Source organism: Acomys minous, assembly GCF_964271855.1.
Source record: "Acomys minous genome assembly, chromosome: 8".
NCBI classification, from domain to species: domain Eukaryota; kingdom Metazoa; phylum Chordata; class Mammalia; order Rodentia; family Muridae; genus Acomys; species Acomys minous.
The window spans coordinates 32,515,757-32,536,753 of record NC_140489.1 but is presented as its reverse complement, the minus strand read 5'-3'; the positions used below and the strand labels follow the sequence as shown (position 1 = coordinate 32,536,753).

Below are 20,997 nucleotides of genomic sequence, written 5' to 3'. Positions count from 1 at the left end.
TGTTGTTGTTGTTTTATGATATTTTGTCTCAAATTTTAAAATAGCTGCATCTTTTTTATTATTATTATTTTTCACCTTTAATCCCAGCACTCGAAAGGCAGAGGCAAGTGGATCTCTGTGAATTTGAGGCCAGCCTGGTCTACAAAGCGTCTAGGACAGCCAAGGCTACACAGAAATCCTGTCCCAAAAAACAAACAAACAAAAAATTATTTATTTATTTATTTATTTTTAATGTCTGTGTCTTATGTCCATGTTAGTGCAGGCACCTGTCAGGGCTAAGGGTCTTGGATCCCCTTGGCACTGAAGTCACGGGCAGTAAGATGCCTGAAGTGATGCTGAGAACTGAACCGCTGAGCCCAGCCGCATCATTATATAAATTATGCCCCACTAGGCGCTCACATAATTCAATTTACTTAGCAAACTTGAACATAGCAAAACAACATTGTGAGGGTAAAGTATCAGGGGCAAGGTGAGGACAAGTCTTTTTGCTTTTTGGTTTTGTTTTGCTTTGTTCTTTTAAAGAAGCCTAGTGTGGTGGTACATACCTTTAACCTTAGCACTTGAAAGGCAGTGGATCTCTGTGGGTTTCAAGGCCGTTCTGGTCTGTATAGTGTCTAGAACAGCTAAGGCTACATAGGAAGCCCCTGTAGTTTTTTTGTTGTTGATTGGTTGGTTGAGGGTTTTTTGTTTGTTTGTTTTTCTTTGGTTTTGTTTTAGTTAGTTTGTTGGTTAGTTGGTTGGTTGGTTTGTTGGTTTTCCAAGACAAGGTTTCTCTGTGTATCCTTGGCTGTCATGGATTCACTTTGTAGACCAGGCTGGCCTTGAACTCACAGTGATCCTCCTGCCTCTGCCTCCCAAGTGCTGGGATTAAAGGTGTGTGCCACCACCGCCCAACTGGTTTTGTTTGTTTGGGGGGGGGGTTGTTTTTTTGTTGTTGTTTTGGTTTTGGTTTTTCGAGACAGGGGCTTCTCTGTGTATCCTTGGCTGTCCTGGACTCACTGTGTAGACCAGGCTGGCCTCGAACTCACAGCGATCGCTTGCCTCTGCCTCCCAAGTGCTGGGATTAAAGGTGTGCGCCACCAGGCCTGGCTTGTTTTTTGTTTTTTTAAGTAATTTCTTTTTACTCCATTTGGTTAGAAAGGAAGGAAAAGATGTTTGAGTAATTTTGGGGTTTTTTGTTGTTGTTGTTACCTAGTTTAGTTTTGGTTTTTCCAAGTGTCATGTATGCTAGACAGGCCACGAACTCCTGTGTACCTGAAGATTATGCTTAAACTCCACATCCTCCTGCCTCTACCCGCTTCATTGGGATTATGGGCACACACCACCACAGCCGTGTGAATGTGGTGCTAAAGACCAAACCCAGTGCTTCTTGCTTTCCTGGCAAGCACTCCTACCAACTGAGCTCCATCTTCAGCTCCTGTTTGGGTGAGTCTTAAAAGTCAGTGAGGCAAAGCAGGTGAGACACAGGGGGCAGGTTGGGCAAAAGCTTGGAGACATGGCACTGGAGGACATGAGAAGAGAATTTTTACAACTAGGTGTTTTCAGATAAGACTTCCCCCCGGGGAGCTGAAACACACATGTCTACTCCCCCCAGATAAGGAATGTTGGGGACAGTAGGCCATATGGCCCATGTTCAGCCATCTTGTCAGAGCCTGTACCTTTAAGTCTCTGTTTTTCCTAGAGCTTGCCTTTCACCAGAAACTAGCTGACCCTGTTGTGGTAAGACTAAAGACAGATAGAGATGGAGCAACCCTGTTATGGGTCAGCAGTTAGACTAGACAAAGAGGGAGCCAGATACCCTGTATGGCAGGACATTATGACTCTGCCTGGAATTCCCTATGTTTTGAGAAAAGCCTGCGGCTAGGTTGCCATAGCAATATGCTTCCCTGCCTTCTGACTATAAAAGCTGCTGCCTGATTAATAAAGATTGAGAGTTTGATCAATCAGACTTGCTCTACTTTCTTGTGTCTTGAATTCTCAACAGGTGACCTCTCTCCCGAGTTTTAGTCGAACCCCGCAGGTTGGGTCAACCCACAACGGACCAAAGTATGGATGACACCAAGGACCGACTTGATCAAACTATGAGTTTTATTGGGGTTACTTGCAAGAATATGGGTGAGGGGTTACAGGAGCAGAGGGCTTCCAGCTACATCACCAAAGCCTGTCCCAACATGGCTGACAGCTCCCAAAAGCTGGGACCATGGAGCACACTGTATACACATCCTGCAGGCAACTCAACAGACTGGAGAGGGTACTTTCATGGTGCCTGTGTTAGTTTCCACTTTCGGTTTTTTTGGTTTCTGTTTTCTTGCTTTTTCAACACAGGGTTTCTCTGTGTAGCCATGGCTGTCCCGGACTCACTTTGTAGACCAGGTTGTACTTTCGATTTTTTCATGACATGGTTTCTCTGTGTATTCCTGGCTGTAGTGGAACTTGCTCTGTAGACCGACCTACAGATTCAAAGATCTGCTTTCCTCTGCTTTCTGAGAGCGAGAATTGAAGGCATGTGCCACAATGCACTGCTGGTTTGTACTTCTTTAGGGGTGCTTGCCTGGTCTCTGCTTCTGATGACTGGGTTTGTCTGAGAGTAGCTTTCATCAGTCTTTTATTCAAGGGAAGGGGCCTTGTGAATCTGACCACTTCCTGAAGCTATTTTGAATTGTTCTTAAAGAACTTCCCTGAAGGATGGAATGTTTCAATGTTGGAGAAAACTGTTACACGATACTAGTACCTAGAAAAATTACAGGGGATGAGACAGGTAGCCATTATCTGAGATCCCAGAGATGACATGGAGGAGCCTTTGTGTGGCATGCCAGAGGGTTTGGCTTGAGTCTGAGGTCAGCAAAGTATTATTAAAATTTCAGGCAGGATGGATAACATGATCAGTGTAGATTTTTATTTTTTTTCAGAGTAGATTTTTAAAATATGAATAGATGAACTTGGTCAAGCTTAGTGGCCTTTATCTGTTATTCCAGCACTTGGGAAGCCAAATGCACAGGTTAAGAAAAAAATAAAAACCCTGTCTCGAAAAACAAAACAAAAAAAAACCCTTAAACTCTTTGAGAGCCGGGCGTGGTGGTGCACGCCTTTAATCTCAGCACTCGGGAGGCAGAGGCGGGTGGATCGCCGTGAGTTCGAGGCCAGCCTGGTCTACAAAGTGAGTCCAGGACAGCCAAGGCTACACAGAAACCTTGTCTCGAAAAACAAAAAACAAAATGAAACAAAACAAAACAAAACAAAAAACCCTAAAGGTGTGTCTTCCCACCTCAAATATCAGGATAAGAAGTGGATCTTCCTACTTAAAAAAAAAAAAGCAAAAATCCTTCACAGATATGCCCAGCCATTTTGAGGTTTTTAGTTAATTACAGATGTAACCAAATTGACAAATCAAGAATAGCCACCCCAGGGTGTAAGGGGGAAAAAGCTGAGCCATTTCCATAGCCCAACATTTCCATTTTGTAACTTCTTTGGTAGGAGGAGGCAGTACTAGGATCAAACCCCTGGGACCTTGCACGTGCTAAAGATGTGCTGGGGGTGGGGATGAGGCGTGCACGGCTTTAATTGGGTGGATCGCTGTGAGTTCAAGACCAGCCTGGTCGACAAAGCAAGTCCAGGATATCCAGGACTGTTACACAGAGAAACCCTGTCTAAAAAAAAAAAAAAAAAAAGACATGCTCAAAGACTGAATTGTACCCCCATCTCACCGCTTTTTGACATTAAGGCTCTGGGAATTCAGCTCAGATCCTTGAGCACAGAGGTGGGGGTTCTACCTCTGAGCTACACCCTGAGTCTTTCTGGGGATTTTTGCTTTGTTTTTGAGACAGGTCCTTACTCTGTAGCCCAGGCTAGCCTCTAACTCTTGATTCTCCTACCTGCCTCTAAGTGCTGGGATTGGGGTATACTCCACCACACCTACCTCATTTTAATTATTTTTAAGTACAGATTTAGTAGCTTGACGTCATGGGGATGAAGATGCTCATTAAATAATAATTCATTCCCTTGCCCTTGACAACTAATTCTGCTTTGTCTCAATGCGCTTCACTATTATAGATGTAAGTGAAAGTAAAATTATAGACTATAATGCACCAATCTTTGGTTTTAGACAAGGTCTCCTGTAGACCCACCAGGACACACTGTGAAGCCAAATATGAGCTTGAACTCCTAATCTTCCTACTTCTATCCCACAGTGCCGAAGTATAGGCATGTTCCATCATGTACTCAACATGATTACCAGGGCTTTTGTTTGTTTGGTTGGTTTGTTTTGTGTTTTGAAGTAGTGTCAAACTATCCTGGAATTTTGCTATAGACCAGGCTGGCCTCAAACTCACAGAGATCTGCCTGCCTCTGCCTTCTGAGTGCTGAGATTAAAGCATGCACCACCATGACATAACACACACACACACACACACACACACACACACACACACCATGTGTTCTGATAGTTGTGATTATGATTTTTTGTTGTTGTTTGGTTTGGTTCTTTCAAGACAGGGTTTCTCTGCATCCTAGAGTCCTAGAGTCCCTTTGTAGACCAGGCTGGCCTCAAACTTACAGAGATCCTCCTGCCTCTGCCTCCCAAGTGCTGCTGAGTGCTGAGATTAACGGGGTGCACCACCACGCTCAGCCATAGTTGTGATTTTTGAAAAGTAACTGTATAAGCTAGAAACTTTGCCTTAATATATTCTAACTCCCTGAGACCTACAATGTAGGGAATAAGATTCCATAGAACATAGCAGTATCTTAATTTGTCTTCAAGAATAAGGAGAATGTGAAAGGGCTTGTTTAAACAGTAGTGCGGGGAGAGGATGGCTCAGCGGTTAAAAAGCACTCGCCACAAACCGCTGATTCCATCCCCAGAACCTATGTAAAAGTGGAAGCAGAGAACTGGCTCAGCAAAGTCACCCTCTGACCTGACACTCACACAGTGATGTGCACATCTCTCTCTCTCTCTCTCTCTCTCTCTCTCTCTCTCTCTCTCTCTCTCTCTCTCTCTCTCACACACACACACACACACACACACACAAATAATAATATTTAAAGCATATAAACAATGGGTGCTAGAGCAGCAAGATGGCCACGAAGTCTGATAATCTCTCTCTCTGTTCAGTGCCCAGCAACCACATAATGAAAGAAGGGAACCAACTACTGAAAACTCTCCTCTGACCTCCAGACACACACACCATGGCATGTGTTACCACAGAAAATAAATAAAATGTATTAAACAAAATTAAATAGCACTGTCCCCTAGTAGGTGCTGGAAAAGGCCTCTTAGGTTGAGGGATGTTCTGGTAGAGAGCTGGACAGAAAGAAGGAAAAGGGAGAAGCATAAGAAGCTGATTTCTATGCCCCCCCATACCTGGTTGCAATCTCCTGTTTCAATGTTATGAAAACACTACTCTCCAATAGTCCCCTGATGTACCAATAAAGTAGCTTATAGCCAATCACCGAGCAGGGAAGAGAATAGGACTTCCTGCCTTCCAGTGGGGAGGAGTTAGAGGTGGAAGTAAAGGATTCAGCCACAGGCAGAGGTCCAGGAGACGGCAGGAAAGGGGAGCTGCAGCAAGGAAAGCCATAAAGTGCAAGTATCTCTGTAGGCTTTCAACCTTTATTTGGGGTTCTTTAATGCTTATACCGCCCTTCCCCTTCCCATCTACCTACCCTAAATAGGAGAGAAAGGAGGTTAATGGGAACAGGAGAAGTAGACCTTTTTAGACTCAGATTCCATTCTTTGAAGTCAGGATTTCAGCAGATCCGTTAAACAGCAAACCAGCAATTCACCAAAGGTGACTGCAAGTGCAGCAGCTGGAATCTGGAGCAGCAGCCAGAGCCTGGAACCTCAAAAGTTCTCTGGGACATTGCTCTCTAGGAGTGTCTTGAAGCAGATAGACAAACAACCAAATGATAAGAAACGATGCCAAGACCAAAAAGCCCAAACTCTCTTGTTTTGGGACTCATATATATATACCCATCCTCTCAGAGTCAACACTAGGATGTGTATCAGTTGGCAAGGACCATGCCCCGGCAAGAGGCAGTTCCTCTTCTAGTGGACAAACACCACATGTTCTCTCACAAGTCTGTTTCACATCCCACACTTGGAATCAAAACAAAAACATGTTTACATCCACTACATAGCTCAGGGATTTACGCTGGGAGAAAGCCAAACTAGCTTAAAGGGATAAGAACAAATTAAAACTGCTCAGTATTGTGCTGTAAAGCTTGACAAACAAATAACATAATAGAGTCTCAATTATTTGGGTGATAGCTGGGTTCAGAGAGAAACTGAGAAACAAACACAATTTTATAAAAACTTTAATAACCTTCCTCTCCTAATCTGCTTCATTTATTTCCACTATCATCTTTTTTTCTACCCTACTTTGTTTTACAAACAAGAAGGCATAAGCCATAAATGTGTACCTCCATAAATTCCACATAGTAAATATCTATGAAATTACCACTTGGTACAAGAAATAGAATGTGTCAATTGGGCGTGGTAGTGTGGACCTGTACTCCCAGCACTTGGGAGGCAGAGGCAGGGGGATCACTATGAATTTGAGGCCAGCCTGCTCTACCAAGCAAGTCCAGTACAGCCAAGGCTATACAAAGAAACCCTGTCTCATAAACAAAAAACAAAAATGAAAGAAAGAAAGAGAACATGTCAGCATCACAGAACCCTGACTAGTCTCTTTCTTCCTCTGGAAAGGCAGCTTGAAACACTGCATTTCCCTCTACCATAATTTCTCAGCTGGGCAAGGTGGCTCACACATTTAATTCCAGCACTCCAGAGGGCAGCTGGAAGAGGATCTCTGACTACAAAGTCAGCCTGGTCTACAAACTTAAGTTCTAGGATAGCCAGGGCTACACAGAGAAACTCTGTTTGGAAAAACCAAATTAACTAATTCTCTATTGCAACAAAGTCTCATGCGCTACATCTGCCATCAAATCTGCTGTATGTCCAAGGATGAACTAACTGGAAGGCCTGATCCTTTTTTCGATTTTACCTTCTACACACTGGGATTGTAGGCATGCGTCACCACAACCAGCTGTATGCAGCGCTGGGGATCAAATAGCTTCTTCATTCATGTTAGGCAAGATTTTTTTTTTCCTGAGACAGGTTTCTCTGTGTAATATCCCTGGCTGTCCTGGGCTAGCTTTGTAGACCAGGCTGTCCTCGAACTCACAGCGATCCACCTGCCTCTGGCTCCCAAGTGCTGAGATTAAAGGTGTACACCACCACACCTGGCCCTCCAAGCTTTTATTTAATTCCTTTTCATAAAATGGAAACTGAGCTGGGTGGGATCTTGCCCAAAAGTCACCACTCCCTTAATTCCATTTAGTAATCTTGAATACAAGATTGAGTTCCATTACACTTTGATCATTGAACCACACATTCTTGCTTTTTTTTTCCCCCCAGACAGGGTTTCTCTGTGTAACCTTGGCTGTCCTGGACTCACTTTGTAGTACAAGTTGGCCTCAAACTCACAGAGATCCATCTGCCTCTGCTTCTTGAGTGCTGGGACTGGCTGAACCACATATTCTTTGTTTGTCTATTTCTTGTGCAACTTGCTCCATTTGTCAAGCAGTCTTCATGAGAGGAAACCACAGGACAGAGTCTATACTAGGATGTTTTGAGATTTCCTTTGCCACAGGACAGAGTCTATGATAAGCTGTTTTCAGATTTCCTTTGCCAATGCATTTAATCTAAATCTCTTCACCTTAACCTCAGGCAGACTTCTCAGACAAGGACAAAAAGCAGCCACAATTGTCACCAAAATATCACAAGAATGATCTCTAGAAAACATACTAAAATTCTTCTCCTCTGAAACCTCTTGAGCCAGGCCCCCACAGTTCAAATCACCCTCAGCACCGCTGCCTTCCGTGTCCCTCCTAGTATCGTCCTTTAAGCCCTGATTAAATCATTCCACTGCTTTCCTAATCCAAAGTCCCTAAATCCATATTCCTGCAAACCAAACCACGGTCAGGCCTTACAGCAATACCCTGGTCCCTGGTTCAAACTTCTGTCTTAGGGTTTCCATTGCTATGAAGGGATAGCATGACCAAGACAAACACTTATAAAGAAGATCATTTCATTGGGAGTGGCTTACAGTTTCAGAGGTTTAGTCCATTATCATCATGGTGGGAAGCATGGCAGCATCCAGGCAGGCATGGTGCTACAGTGACATACTTGCTCCAACAAGGCCACATCTACTCCAACAAGGCCACACCTCCTAATAGCGCAACTCCCTGTAGGCCAAGCATTCAAACACATGAGTCTATTGTGGGAGGCCATACCTACTCAAACCACCACAGCCCCTTATACGCAGCCTTCCTCAGTGGATTCCTGTAGTCCTGGCATCACCATCATTCTGGGTTTGTGCTGACTTGTGCTTTGTCAACTTGACACAAGCTAGTCAATGGGACCATGGGAACCTCAGTTGAAAAAAAATGCCTCCACCAGATTGATCTGTGGGAAAGAAAGACTGTGGGGCTGCAGGTTCCTGGCCTGCTTTAGTCCCCCAGTGCTGGGCTATTCTAGAGGTGTAAGCTGAAAGAATCCCCTTTCCTCCTCAGGGTACTTTTGGTCATGGTGTTTTGTCACAGCAATAGAACCCCTAATAAAGACGGGCCCTAGCATCTGAGGAGGTGGATCTCTGTGAGTTCGAGGCCATCCTGGTCTCCAGGCGTGTCTAGGACAGCTAAGGCTACACAGAGAAACTCTGTCTTGAAAACTCAAAACTCAACCCCCCTTCCCCTCCCCACAAAAAAAAAGGACCAGTCTCCTTTAAGCTTCACACATTGGCCTCTGAAGCCCTCCTTGCAGGGACTCAGACCCTACTGCACATTGCTTGACTTCTGGCTTTCTAGAACTGTAGCACAAATCCCTGTAACTTCTTCAATGCTGTACTTTTCATGCATGAAAAAATCTAGTACTAAGTGGACAACCCTGCGAACTTCTGCTGTCAGTTCACGATGGAGCCTGTCCTACTGGGCGGGGCTTTAGCGTCTGTGTACTGTCCTTGGGTAACCAATTCCCAAGGCAGCTTTTTTCCTAGTAATAGCGGGTCCCTCTCAATGGCATTCTCAGTTTAGGCCCTTTCCTTTTAAATGAACTTTCACTTGTATAGGATGCAGACTTTGATGAGTGGGGCCTTACACTCAGGACAGCTTTGTTCCAGTTCAACGAATCAGGCTTCTCTTTAATGGAGATAATCTATTCAACAATAATTACACATGCTTTCAAACTTGCCCGTCTTTAAGATTGAACTTAATTTTTTTCCATTCGAAGCTGCATACTTTTCATATCTCCGGCTCTGGTAAACAATAGCTCTAACGAAGCCTGAATGCTATCCTGGCTTGTAATTTCCTCCACTAAGCAAATTGGTCCGTTACCTGTAACTGAATCGTCACTCAAACTGGCAGAACACAAGCATACTAGAGACAGATTGCTGGGCAGTGGTGGCCCACACCTTTAATCTCAGCACTCGGGAGGCCAAGGCAGGTAAATCTCTGAGTTTGAGGCCAGCCTGGTCTAGAGAGTAAGTTCCAGTACAGCCAGAGTTACAGAGAGGAAACCCTGTCTGGGAAAACAAAAACAAAACAAAAAGAATACAGCCAGACTGTAACAAGAAGGGCCTCTCGCCTGGTCCCCAAGTCTTGTGCCGCCCCCCTTTTTTTGTTTTGTTTTGTTTTGTTTTTTGTTTTTCTGTTTTGTTTTTTGAGACAGGGTCTCTCTGTGTTAGCCTTGGATGTCCTGGACTTACTTTGTAGACCAGGCTGGCCTCGAACTCACAGTGATCTACCTGCCTCTGCCTCCTGAGTGCTAGGATTAAAGGTGTGCGCCACCACGCCCGGCCAGTCTTGTTCCTCTTTAAAATCTCATGAGCCTGGCCTGGACTATGGTTTTTTTGGCATTCTGCTTAGAGCTTTCAAGAGCTTTTCTAGGCTAACATTTTAAATTCTACAACCCCTCTCACAAAGCTGTTCCAATGCATGTTTGGGTTTATCGCTGCCAAATTTCTAAATTACTTTCGTGCCTTGCTGTGACTAGATGCACCTTCAGGGAAGAGTAGTTTGTTTCAACTGAGCATTCGTTACTGTGTCGAAGGCATGGTGGCAGGAAGGGGAGTAGGCTGGTCACTCTGCATCTGTCACCAGGAAGCAGAGATCCTCCTAGAGGGTGGGCCCTTCGCACCTCAATTCACCTGGTCTAGAAACTTTCACAGAACTAATCCCAAGTTCTCAACCAAGCTCAACCGTCACAAACACAAACCAAAGTGCATAACTTGTAAGTCCTTTCGCCTGTTGGATTTTTCTAAACTAAACTTAGCTATGTAAATAACTTCCCCAGAGTAAGACGCAAACATGTACCTGAGCATGATAACACACATCTACACTCCCAGAACTTGGGAGGTAGACATAGGGAGACTAGAAGTTCGGGGTCATCTTTGACTACATAGCAAGTTCCAGGCCCAGCCTGGGATACATGAACCCTTGTCTCAACAAACAGAGTGAGGGGGGTGGGGGTGAATAAAAAAAAAAAAGCTCCTTTTGTTATTCCCCCATCATTGTTATGTTAGTCAGCATTGTCTAAGATTGTGTGTGAGTGGGTGTGGGTGAGAGAGAGAGAGAGAGAGAGAGAGAGAGAGAGAGAGAGAGAGTGTGTGTGTGTGTGTGTGTGTGTGTAATATAAAAGGAGGTGGTTGACTTTACGGTGGCACTCCACCATTCTCTGTGTTGTCTCAGGCCCCTTCATACGGCCGTATTAGTATGAGAACTCCCATTGGAGGAGATTACGTGCTCATTAGTCTCCCGTTTCACCTCATCTGTAACTATCCTATTTCCAAATACAGTCACATTCTGGGGTACTGGAGTTAGGACTTCAGTTGTTTGTTTGTTGGGTTGGTTTTGGTATTTTTCCAGTGCTGGGGCCCGGCCTTCAATATGTCTTTTTAGGGAGTACAAAATTCAACTAATCTCAAATGTGATTGCCATGGTTGTCTGCTCTTGGTCTTAGTGAGAAAACTAAACCTTAAACCGTTCAGACTGGGGTCTGCTGTAGGTTTTCGTGTTTGTTTTGGTTTTGGTTTTGAGATCTTGGAGACAAGTTCTTGAAGGGACTGCACCCAGCCCAAGCATGGCAAACATGGGTCTGGCAGGCCTTGCTCTTTCTCCCCCTTTCCCATATCCCTTGCTAAAAACCATTAGATCACATTCCTAAAGCTAGCTCCTAAGGTCTATTCCCTTATCTGGCCACTTCCTCCTCCTAAGACTGACTACCAAGCTCCACCTATCAAAAGCCCCCCTGGGCTCACCCTAATTAACATGCCCAATTAAAATTAAACACCTCATGCTAACTTGGGGTTTCCCTTTTTACCTTTATAAGCAGCCATTTGTCGGGCCGGGCGTGGTGGCGCACGCCTTTAATCCCAGCACTCGGGAGGCAGAGTTGGGTGGATCGCTGTGAGTTCGAGGCCAGCCTGGTCTACAAAGTGAGTCCAGAACAGCCAAGGCTACAAAGAGACCCTGACTCGAAAAACCAAAAAAAAAAAAAAAAAAAAAAGCAGCCATTTGCCTATGGGCCATGTCTAGCTTCTCTCTATCCAGAGAAAGTCCTTTGCCCTCCCCCCCCATTGTTCCTTTCCCCTCCACCTCTATCTCCTGTCCTTGTCTCTTATTCCCTGCCTTTTGTCCCTCTGGGACCAATAAATCAATCTCCTTTGAGCTGAGAACTTCCTGAACTTCAGAAGACCTGGAACTTTCTAGGTCTCACTATGTAGCCCAGGTTAGACTCCCAAGGGCTGAGATTTCAAGTGAAGAGATAAAAAAGTTGTTTTTCAACCCTGGCTACTCGTACTTTCCAAGATGGCCTCAGGGCTGTTGTATTCTATCCAGAAAAAACACATCCTTACACCTATCCTGAGCACCTGACAACAAGTGATGTCCCACGCTGAGCTCTTGCCCCCTCAGCTAGTAACCAATCATTTTAAAGGTCAATTAAGCAATTATGTTCGTACTAAGTTCTGAGTCTGTAAGGGTATTTAAACCCTCTGCCATTACAGAACGGGGTCTTTCCATCTCCCCGGAGTATGGGGGGCCCTGAAGCGTCAGCTTAATAAATTCCTTTGCTTTTGCATCGACTCTGGACTCTGGCTCTCAATCGGGCTTCCAGGAATAGACTCTGGCGATCAGACAAATGGAGGTCCTACCGAGATGTGAAGCCCCTTGAGAATCAGACTCCTGTCTAGGAATAACAGGTACTATTACTGCTGCAGCTTGTGTCACTTTCTCCTTTACTCTGAATCTGGTTCGGGAACGATTGGTCTGGGTTGAGGAAGCAACGTAATCACGTTGCCTAGGATAAGGATGCAGCTTAATTGTCTCACCCTGGACTGAGGAAGCAACCACGTTGCTTTCAGTGTCCTCACAAAAGTTGGGGTCCCCAGCAAGAGCTATCCCCATCGGGGAATAGTGTCCCCGCCTGGATGGACTGAAAGGACGCTCTAAGTTCCAGGAGCATGGTGAAATAGTCCCTCTCCGACCTGTGCGTGAGCGCTTTGCTCTTGCCCAAGAGGATTCAAGAACTCCACTCAAGGTCCGGGCCACGTGGGGGCAGGAGCGTGGCCTGTGTGTGGTTTCCCTGTCTGTTCTGTGGTGTCTGTGGCAGAGGTGCTGGGGGGGTGTGTGCGCGCGCGCGTGTGCGTGTGTGTGTTTTGTCTCTGATTTCTGCTGTGCCCAAGGCAAGGGCGCTGGTTTATGAAGAATCTTTTGTAGGAATTCCAGACCAGGTCTGGTTTTCTGATTCAGGAAGAGCCCGGTTATGGATAGGCTGCTTGGAATTTGGTTTCTGGTAGAACGGAGCCTGGTGGCTCTCAGGACAGTGGCAGTTCTGAATTTTGGTCTTTTTTCTCACCGTACTGGTACATTTGTTTTGTCTTTCTGTTTGCTTGTAACATTCGGTTTGGAAATAGGCCCGGTCTCAAACATGGTGACTTGAGTCTAGTGCCGCCCACTTCCTGCTTGAACACTTGGCTGCTGCTGAGTGCTTGGTAGAGAAGCCCTCTGGGGACCCCTGGGGCTATGAGGTCCTTGCTAGATCCACCTGAGTCCTCAGCCAAGAGGCAGGCCCTGCTCCCCACCTGCTTACACTCTGGCTTGAGTGTGGAACCAGGATTGCTAAGGTCTGCCTACTTCCTCCTTGTCTTTTAAAATGTCCCACCACTTGCGCTGAACAAGCACCAAGATGACACTGGAAAACTGCAGGGTTTTGGGGGCGGCTGCTGTTTGGCCTTGGTGAAAGCTTTTTCCAGCTTGCAGTCTGGTCGCCAGCCTGGCCCTCCAAGCATGGTTTGTCTGCCTATCTTAAAGTGTATTCATGTGTGTGGCCACTATATGTTTGATTTTAAATGTACAAATTTATTATGTTCTGCACATCTTGTTTATAAATTGCTGGTTATTGAGGATGGTTAACAAAAAAAAAATTCTTTAACATTGGTAACCAAAGGTTAACTTAAACTTTTTAAAAAAAGATTTATTTATTATGTATACAGTATACATCAGATCACATTATAGATGGTTGTGAGCCACCATGTGGTTGCTGGGAATTGAACTCAGGACCTCTGGAAGAGCAGTCAGTGCTCTTAACTGCTGAGCCATCTCTCCAGCCCTGTTAACTTAAACTTTTAAGTTAGAGTTGGAGCCATTCTAAGCAGCAAAAGGCATAAGCCAACAGGTCTGTAAAGGTACTTTTAAATGAAGGTTTTTGTGTAATTATTGTGCTGATTTAAAACTAGACTTATAAAAGATAAGATTAATAAAGTATTAAAGCTGCATATCCAGACTATATACTGTGAACTTTTATCTAAAGATTTGTAATTCGCTTATTGGGTGTGGTGTTTAAATTTTAAGTTCAAATGCTTGTTTAGAACATATGTGTGCATATGTGTTTGAAACACAGATGTTTTTAAATAACCATGTGGTTCTATATCCTTCCATGTGATTCCACCATCTTGAGATAGCCACATGGTATACAGCAATAATTTTAGAACCTCTTGGTCCTAATGAGCTCTCTGCTTGTTATGAAGGTCTATTCAGGTGAACAGACTGCTGTAGTGCAGACTTTAAAAATGGTAAATTTTTTAAAAAGGGTAATTCTAAAAGATAGCTAATTTTAGAGCTATTCAACTGAATTGTTTACACTGTTAAGATTTGAGTTTTATCTTCTAAATTTATGGTTATTATGTTCTGCCTTCACTCAAAAAGTTAAAAATCGCTGCCTTAGGAATATGTTTGGCTTTATTTTCTAAATATGGCTAAGGGCAGTCATGTGGCTGGGATCCACCTTGCCGTAGCCTCACCACCATCTTGGCTAAGGGTAGCCACGTGGCTGGGATCCGCCTTGCTGTAGCTCCTTGCTGTATGTTTTAAGGTACATAAGTACAAGTTATAGATTTAAAATGAGATCAATAAGCTGGAAGAGTGAGTACTGGTTGCTTATTCATCAGTCCCATGCTCAAGATTCAATTTCCCTTTGGTTGTATTCTGAATATAGACGTATGGGTGCTTCTCGTCATGCTAAAAACGAGTCTGTCCAGTGTGTATATCAAGTCCTCTGGACTGAGAAAAAAGTGTTCATGCTTTTACTGGGTTTCAAAGGCACACAATTTTAACTTCTGTCCCTAGTCTGAATTTGTCTCAGCAGATTTTTACCTGGCTAACAGACTCCATCCAGAGCTGCTGAGATCTGGACTTGCTGGAAGCTGATGTAAACCAGTCCCATAGATATGACTACTCCCTGTTTCTTCAACTGGATCAGCTAAACAGATGCTTTTTTTTTTTTTTAAAGATTTATTTATTTATCATTATGTATACAATACTCTGCCTCCATGTTCACCTGCAGGCCAGAAGAGGGCATCAGAACTCATTATAGATGGTTGTGAGCCACCATGTGCTTGCTGGGAATTGAACTCAGGACTTCTGAGAAACCACATCCTCATACCTATCCCGAGCACCTGACAACAAGTGATGTCCCAAGCTGAGCTCTTGCCCCCTCAGGGATAAAATAACTAGTAACCAATCATTTTAAAGGTCAATTAACCAATCATGTTTGTACTAAGTTCTGAGTCTGTAAGGGTATTTAAACCCTCCACCATTACAGAACAGGGTCTTTCCATCTCCCCGGAGGATGGGGGGCCCTGATGCGTCAGCTTAATAAATTCCTTTGCTTTTGCATCGACTCTGGACTCTGGCTCTCAATCGGGCTTCCAGGAATAGACTCTGGCGATCAGAGTCTAACACAAGCACGTGCCACCACAAGAGCATCTAGGTGTTTTTCAAATACTCTAGTAGATGAAAGACATTCTCCTATGTCTTGTTTGCTTAGTGTATTAGCATTCTGTTACTGAGACAAATACTAAAGATAAAGCAAATTTAGCTGGTGGGGTAGCACATATCTTTAATCCCAGCACTTGAATGCAGAAGCAGGTGGATTTCTGAGTTCGAATCTAGTCTGATCTACAGAGTGAGCTCCAGGACCGCAAGAAGTACTCAGAGAAACCCTGTCTCAAAACAAAAAAAAAAAAAAAAAAAAAAACAAAAACAAACAAACAAACCAAACAAACCAAACAAACAAACAAACAAAAAAACCCCCCAAAACCAAGACAGGTGCTGGAGAGATGGCTCAGAGGTTAAGAGCACTGTCTGTTCTTCCAAAGGTCCTGAGTTCAATTCCCAGCAACCACATGGTGGCTCACAATCATCTACAATGAGATCTGGTGCCCTCTTCCGGTGGGCAGGCACACATGTGAGCAGAATGTATAAATAAATAAATAAATAAATATTTTTAAAAAACCAAAACAGTAGGGCATGGTGGTGCACACCTTGAATCCCAGCACTCTGGAGGCAGAGGCAGGAGGATCACTGAGTTCAAGGCCAGCCTGATCTACAAGTTAAGTCCAGAGGGGGTGGGGATTGAAAGTGGGGTACAGAGATGTGAGAAATAACAAGACAGGTCTGGAAATTTCTGGTCAAGACTCCCTTTAATGCTGACAAGTAAGACTTTTTATAGCAAGGTCAATAGGATCTATTCTGATCCCTCTCCCTAGCTCCCAAGGCAAGAAGAACACAATAGCCTGAGTAGCTCTCTGTAAGGACTTCCTTAATCCTCTGGGTGTCTCTCAGTAGGGACTTCCCTGCTTCTTTCAAAGATAAATAGTCCAAGGATGGCCTGGAACACAAAGACCTCCGGCAAAGCTCAGCAACTGGAAGCCTAAGCACGGGATTTCTGACATGGCAGAATTTAGCATGGCTCCCTACAACCCTGTCTCCAAAAACAAAACAAAACAAAAATCAAAACAAACAAGGCTGGGGCATGGTGGCGCACACCTTTAATCCCAGCACTCATACTTGGGAGGCAGAGGCAGGCCGATTTCTGTAAGCCTGGTCTACAAAGAGTTCCAGGACAGCCAGGGCTATTACACAGAGAAACCCTGTCTTAAAAAACCAAAAACCAAAACAGATAATCAAACAAGTAAATAAACTCATAGGGAATAAAGATTTATTTTAACTCACAGTTTTAGAGGTTTCTGTCTATGGGCCTTGTTGCTTTGGGCAGACATCTGTTCATTGTGGCTGCCAAGAAGCAAAAAGGGAGGGCCAGGGTCCCGATCTCCCCTTAAAGAGTAAGTTCCCAGTCACCTAATTTTACTTACTGTTCTCATTGTTGAGACAAACACCTGACCAAAGTAACCTAAAGAAGCAAGGATGGCTTTCCTCTGGGACATGCTTTATGAATATAGTCCATAGAGACAGCATGGCAGCAGGACCGCCAGGGGGCAGCAGTCAAGGATCAGAGAGAGAAGGCGGCTTACACTCACTCAACTGTTTGCTTTAGTCAGGGACTCCAGCCTGTGAAGGATGCCAGCTGGGGTTGACCTTTTTACTTAAGTAAACCTTTCTGGAAACACCTAACAAATGCTTAGAGCTGTGGCTTCTACGCGATCCTAAACCCTGGCAAGTTGACAGCCAAGAGTCATCATCCCAAGTCTCACCTCTGGAAGTCCCACCACTTCCTACTGCTCACAAGATGACTACCAAGTCTTCAGCATCTGGGCCTTTGGGAGATACCTCACATCAAAGTGACAACCTGAGCTTTTACAAAAAGTCATGAAAACTTAATCTTAACTTTATTGAAGTCTTCTTCTGTGTCTAAGATGGCAATTATGTGATTTTTCTATTAACTACCATAAATTATATATTTCCAAAAGAGAACTTTAGTAGAAAATACTAAGAGTACAATTAACTGTGTAGTGGTCTAGCTTTTTTTTTTAAGACATGGTTTCTCTATGTAGCCTTGGCTATACTGGAACTCTCTTTGTAGACTACTATGATCTAGCTTTTATTTTTGTTTTTCACCATTATACAAAAGCCAGCCATGGTGACACTTGCTGTTTTTTCTTTTCTTAATTCTGAGACAGGGTTTTTCTGTATAACCGTGGCTATTCTGGACTTGCTTTGTAGACCAGGCTGGCCTCGAACTCACAGTGATCCACCTGCCTCTGCCTCCTGTTTGTCTGACTGATTGTTTTTTGAGACGTGTGTCACTCGCTTTTAATCCTAGTACAATGGATCTCTCAGTTTGAGGCTAGCCTGTCCTACCTAGCAGGTTTCAGGCTAGCGAGGGCTACACAGTGAGAACCTATTTAAAAACCAAACCAGGAGCCAGGAGGCATTTAAACCAAGCACCCAGAATGCTAGCACATGCATCTTCAGGTCAGGATCTGGCCAGCATGCCTGGAATCAATGTTCTGGGTTGTTTTGTTTTTATTTTTCTGCAGTCTTTGCTTTCTTGGTGGTATCCTGTTATGTAACACAGGCTGGCCTAGAGAATACTTTGTAGGCTACATTCAACTTGGAATTGTTCTGCCTCAGCCTCCTGAATGCTGGGATTATAGACATATGCTACCAAGTCCATTTCTGTAGCTGTTTTGTTTGTTTTGAAGCAGGGTCTAATGTAGCTCATGCAACTACTATGTAGCAGAGGATGACCTTGAACTTCTGATCCTTCTGCTTCCACTTGCAGACGGCTGGGAAGGGATTGCACTTGTGTACCATGACACCCAGTTCTATGTGATGCTGAGGAACTGAACCCAGGATATCACGCATAGTAGACAAAGCACTCTACCAACTGAACTACGTCCCAAGGTGTTGTGTAGCAGTTTTCCTAAATAAACCACACAAAATAGCTTCCGGAAGTCCCTGATACTGACCAGATTCACTAAGCTCCTCCCTCCCATGAGTAAACACTAAAGACTTTGGAGAGTCACTCTCAGACAAGCCTAACCGAGCCTGAACACTAAGAAGACTCAGACAAGAAAAGCAGCCTGGAAGAAGAGAAACCAGCTAAGTTGTCTGGAAGAAGAATAGACCAAGTGTTGGAGGTTGACACTCTCTGGCCTGTTGAGTAGCCTGCAGGCTGTGCTCTGGGTTTTCCAGCTCTTGGGAGCTGTTACCCATGCTGGGGTGAGCCTCGGTGATGCAGTTGTCTTTGCTCCTGAACCTCCTCACCAATATTTCTTTAAGTAACTCCAATAAAACTCATTTTATTGGACTTTGGCGTTATCCACACTTGGTTCTATTGTGGACTCCCTCTCTGAGCTGAGTAGATGTGTGTTGTATCCCCCTAGGAAAAGACTTGTCAAAAAACACATGGCTGTTTCTTCAGCTGGGGCAAATTATTTCTGTGCTACTTCAGTAAAAATGTCAAAAGAACAAAATTCCTAGTCCGATACCTACCACCCATACCTACCCAAGACAGGTGACGATCTGGTTGCTAGGAAGAAAGCAAGGTCACGTCTTCAAAATTGACATGTTGATACATTCTTTAAAAAATGTATACAGTACTCTGCCTGCCTGTACACCTGCAGGCCAGAGAAGGGTATCAGATCACATTACAGATGGTTGTGAGCCACCATGTGGTTGCTGGGAATTGAACTCAGGACCTCTAGAAGAGCAGTCAGTGCTCTTAACCTCTGAGCCATCTCTCCAGCCTCATGTTGCTACATTTAATAGTCTTAAAATTAGGTCTACATGTTGCTACATTTAATAGTCTTAAAATCAGGTCTTTCTGTGGAAAGGATTGTAAGTTTTGTCACAGGTGAAAGCTGTCTTGGCGGGCTTTGCACTTGCACACACCACGGATAATCCCTGAGATTAACCTTGAGATAGACTGGGTGGGGCCATCCTGGGCCTGGAATTCAGGAAGTGGACCAGGGGACTCCACCAGGATTACTGTGTTTCTAATCGACCCTCAGTGGGAGGAGGAGATCGGCCCTTGCACGTGAGAGACAGAGAAGACTGGCAGGTTCAGACTGGGCTCCAGGGCACATGGCTCGGGAAAGGATCAGCCTACAGGTGAGACCAGCGTGCAATCCAGAGAGACACCTAGGGACCTATGCCGTGGAACAGATACCAGAAGGTTCACTCTTGTTTTCATTTAACCTTTTTTCCCTCTTGTGTAAGATATTGGGTTGTATAATAAGGTTTAATTGTTAAGAAACAGAGCCAACACATGCTTTCCCTTCCTCTTCTAATCCAATTAGCTTTTAAGTTACCTTTCTCTGGCTTTGCCTTAGGTTCTTTTGTTTCGGTTTGGTTTTGGTTTGGTTTTTTGAGATAGGGTTTCTCTGTGTTAACCCTAGCTGTCCTGGACTCGCTTTGTAGACCAGGCTGGCCTTGAACTCCCAGAGATCCGCCTGCCTCTGCCTCCTTAGTGCTGGGATTAAAGGCGTGCACCACCACCCCCAGCTCTGCTTTACGCCTTTAATCCCAGCACTCGGGAGGCAGAGGCAGGCAGATCGCTGGGAGTTCGAGGCCAGGCTGGTCTACAAAGTGAGTCCAGGATGGCCAAGGCTACACAGAGAAACCCTGTCTCGAAAAACAAACAAACAAACAAACAAAAAAAGAATTCTCCAACAAGAAAAATTCCCGGGTTAAAAGATTCAGTCTAAGAGCTGGAGAGATGGCTCAGTGGATAAGAGTACTGTCTGCTCTTGCAGAGGTCCTGAGTTCAAATCCCAGTAACCACATGGTGGCTCACAACTACCTATAATGCAATTGATACCCTCTTCTGGCATGCAGGTGTACATGTAGATAGAGCACTCATACATTAAAAAAAAAAAAAAAAAGATTCAATCTAAGCCAGGCAGTGGCTACACAGAGAAATCTTTTCTCAAAAAACTAAACGATTCAATCTAAGGTGGGCGTGGTGGTGTATGCCTTTAATCCCAGCTCTGGGGAGGCATAGTCCGGAGGACATCTGTGAGTTCGAGGCCAGCCTGGTCTACAAAGTGAGTTCCAGGATAGCCAGGAAGGTTACACAGAGAAACCCTGTTTCGAAAAACCAAAAATTAAGGGATTCCCTCCCCTTCAATCTAAACAATTCCATTTCCTTCCTTTTATAGTACCTGTAGATGTTATCTGAAGGAAAGAACCAGGGTCGTTTTCACATTCTTCCTTCAGAATGCATTTTCATTCTTCATACCTTTGTTCCCAGACGGACTGTGGGTTGGCTTTGTTAAATCAATTTATTTAACTTGAAAGAACTGTCATTTTTACAGAATTACCTCTTTTTCACTCAGGACTTCGGTAAGCCTGCCTCTCCGTTATTTCAAGTTTAATTTTATTCTCAGATGTGACTCTGCAGCTTTTTTTCATATAATTTCTAGATTTTTCTTACTGGAGCTATTATTTGTTGTTTTATGTTCTTGCGGCTACTGTGAATGGAATCGTTCCTTTTTGCTCCTATTCAAAACTGAACCCGTAGGACGATAGGCTCTCTACCACTCCTTTTGGCTGTGATACTCTATGGTTTCTTGGTTCTATGACAACATTCTATTCCCGCCTACATTTCCCGAGCCTGACGGAAGGCGGCAACAGCGAGTAGCCATGCACCGGTCCTCTCTATCTAGCCTTTGTTCGCTTCTCGGTGCTACAGCGCAGGCGCAG

General features: G+C 44.3%; 1 protein-coding gene and 1 long non-coding RNA gene across 2 annotated transcripts in view; one reads left to right on the top strand and one right to left on the bottom strand.

Annotated features, from left to right (window-relative positions):
- Window positions 1–2,070: 2,070 nt before the first annotated feature.
- LOC311602860 lies at window positions 2,071–20,887 on the bottom strand. Its single transcript, XR_014780881.1, has 3 exons — window positions 20,457–20,887; window positions 8,103–8,241; window positions 2,071–2,731 (listed from the first exon to the last, which is right to left on the bottom strand). It is a non-coding gene; the product is annotated as an uncharacterized lncRNA (long non-coding RNA).
- YLPM1 (YLP motif containing 1) overlaps window positions 19,289–20,997 on the top strand; it is a 73,592-nt gene continuing 71,883 nt past the window's right edge. The window contains exon 1 of the mRNA XM_084791455.1: window positions 19,289–19,404. Within this exon, the coding sequence (XP_084647581.1) occupies window positions 19,378–19,404 (27 nt within the window). The 5' untranslated portion in view covers window positions 19,289–19,377. The remainder of the gene's footprint in view (window positions 19,405–20,997) is intronic.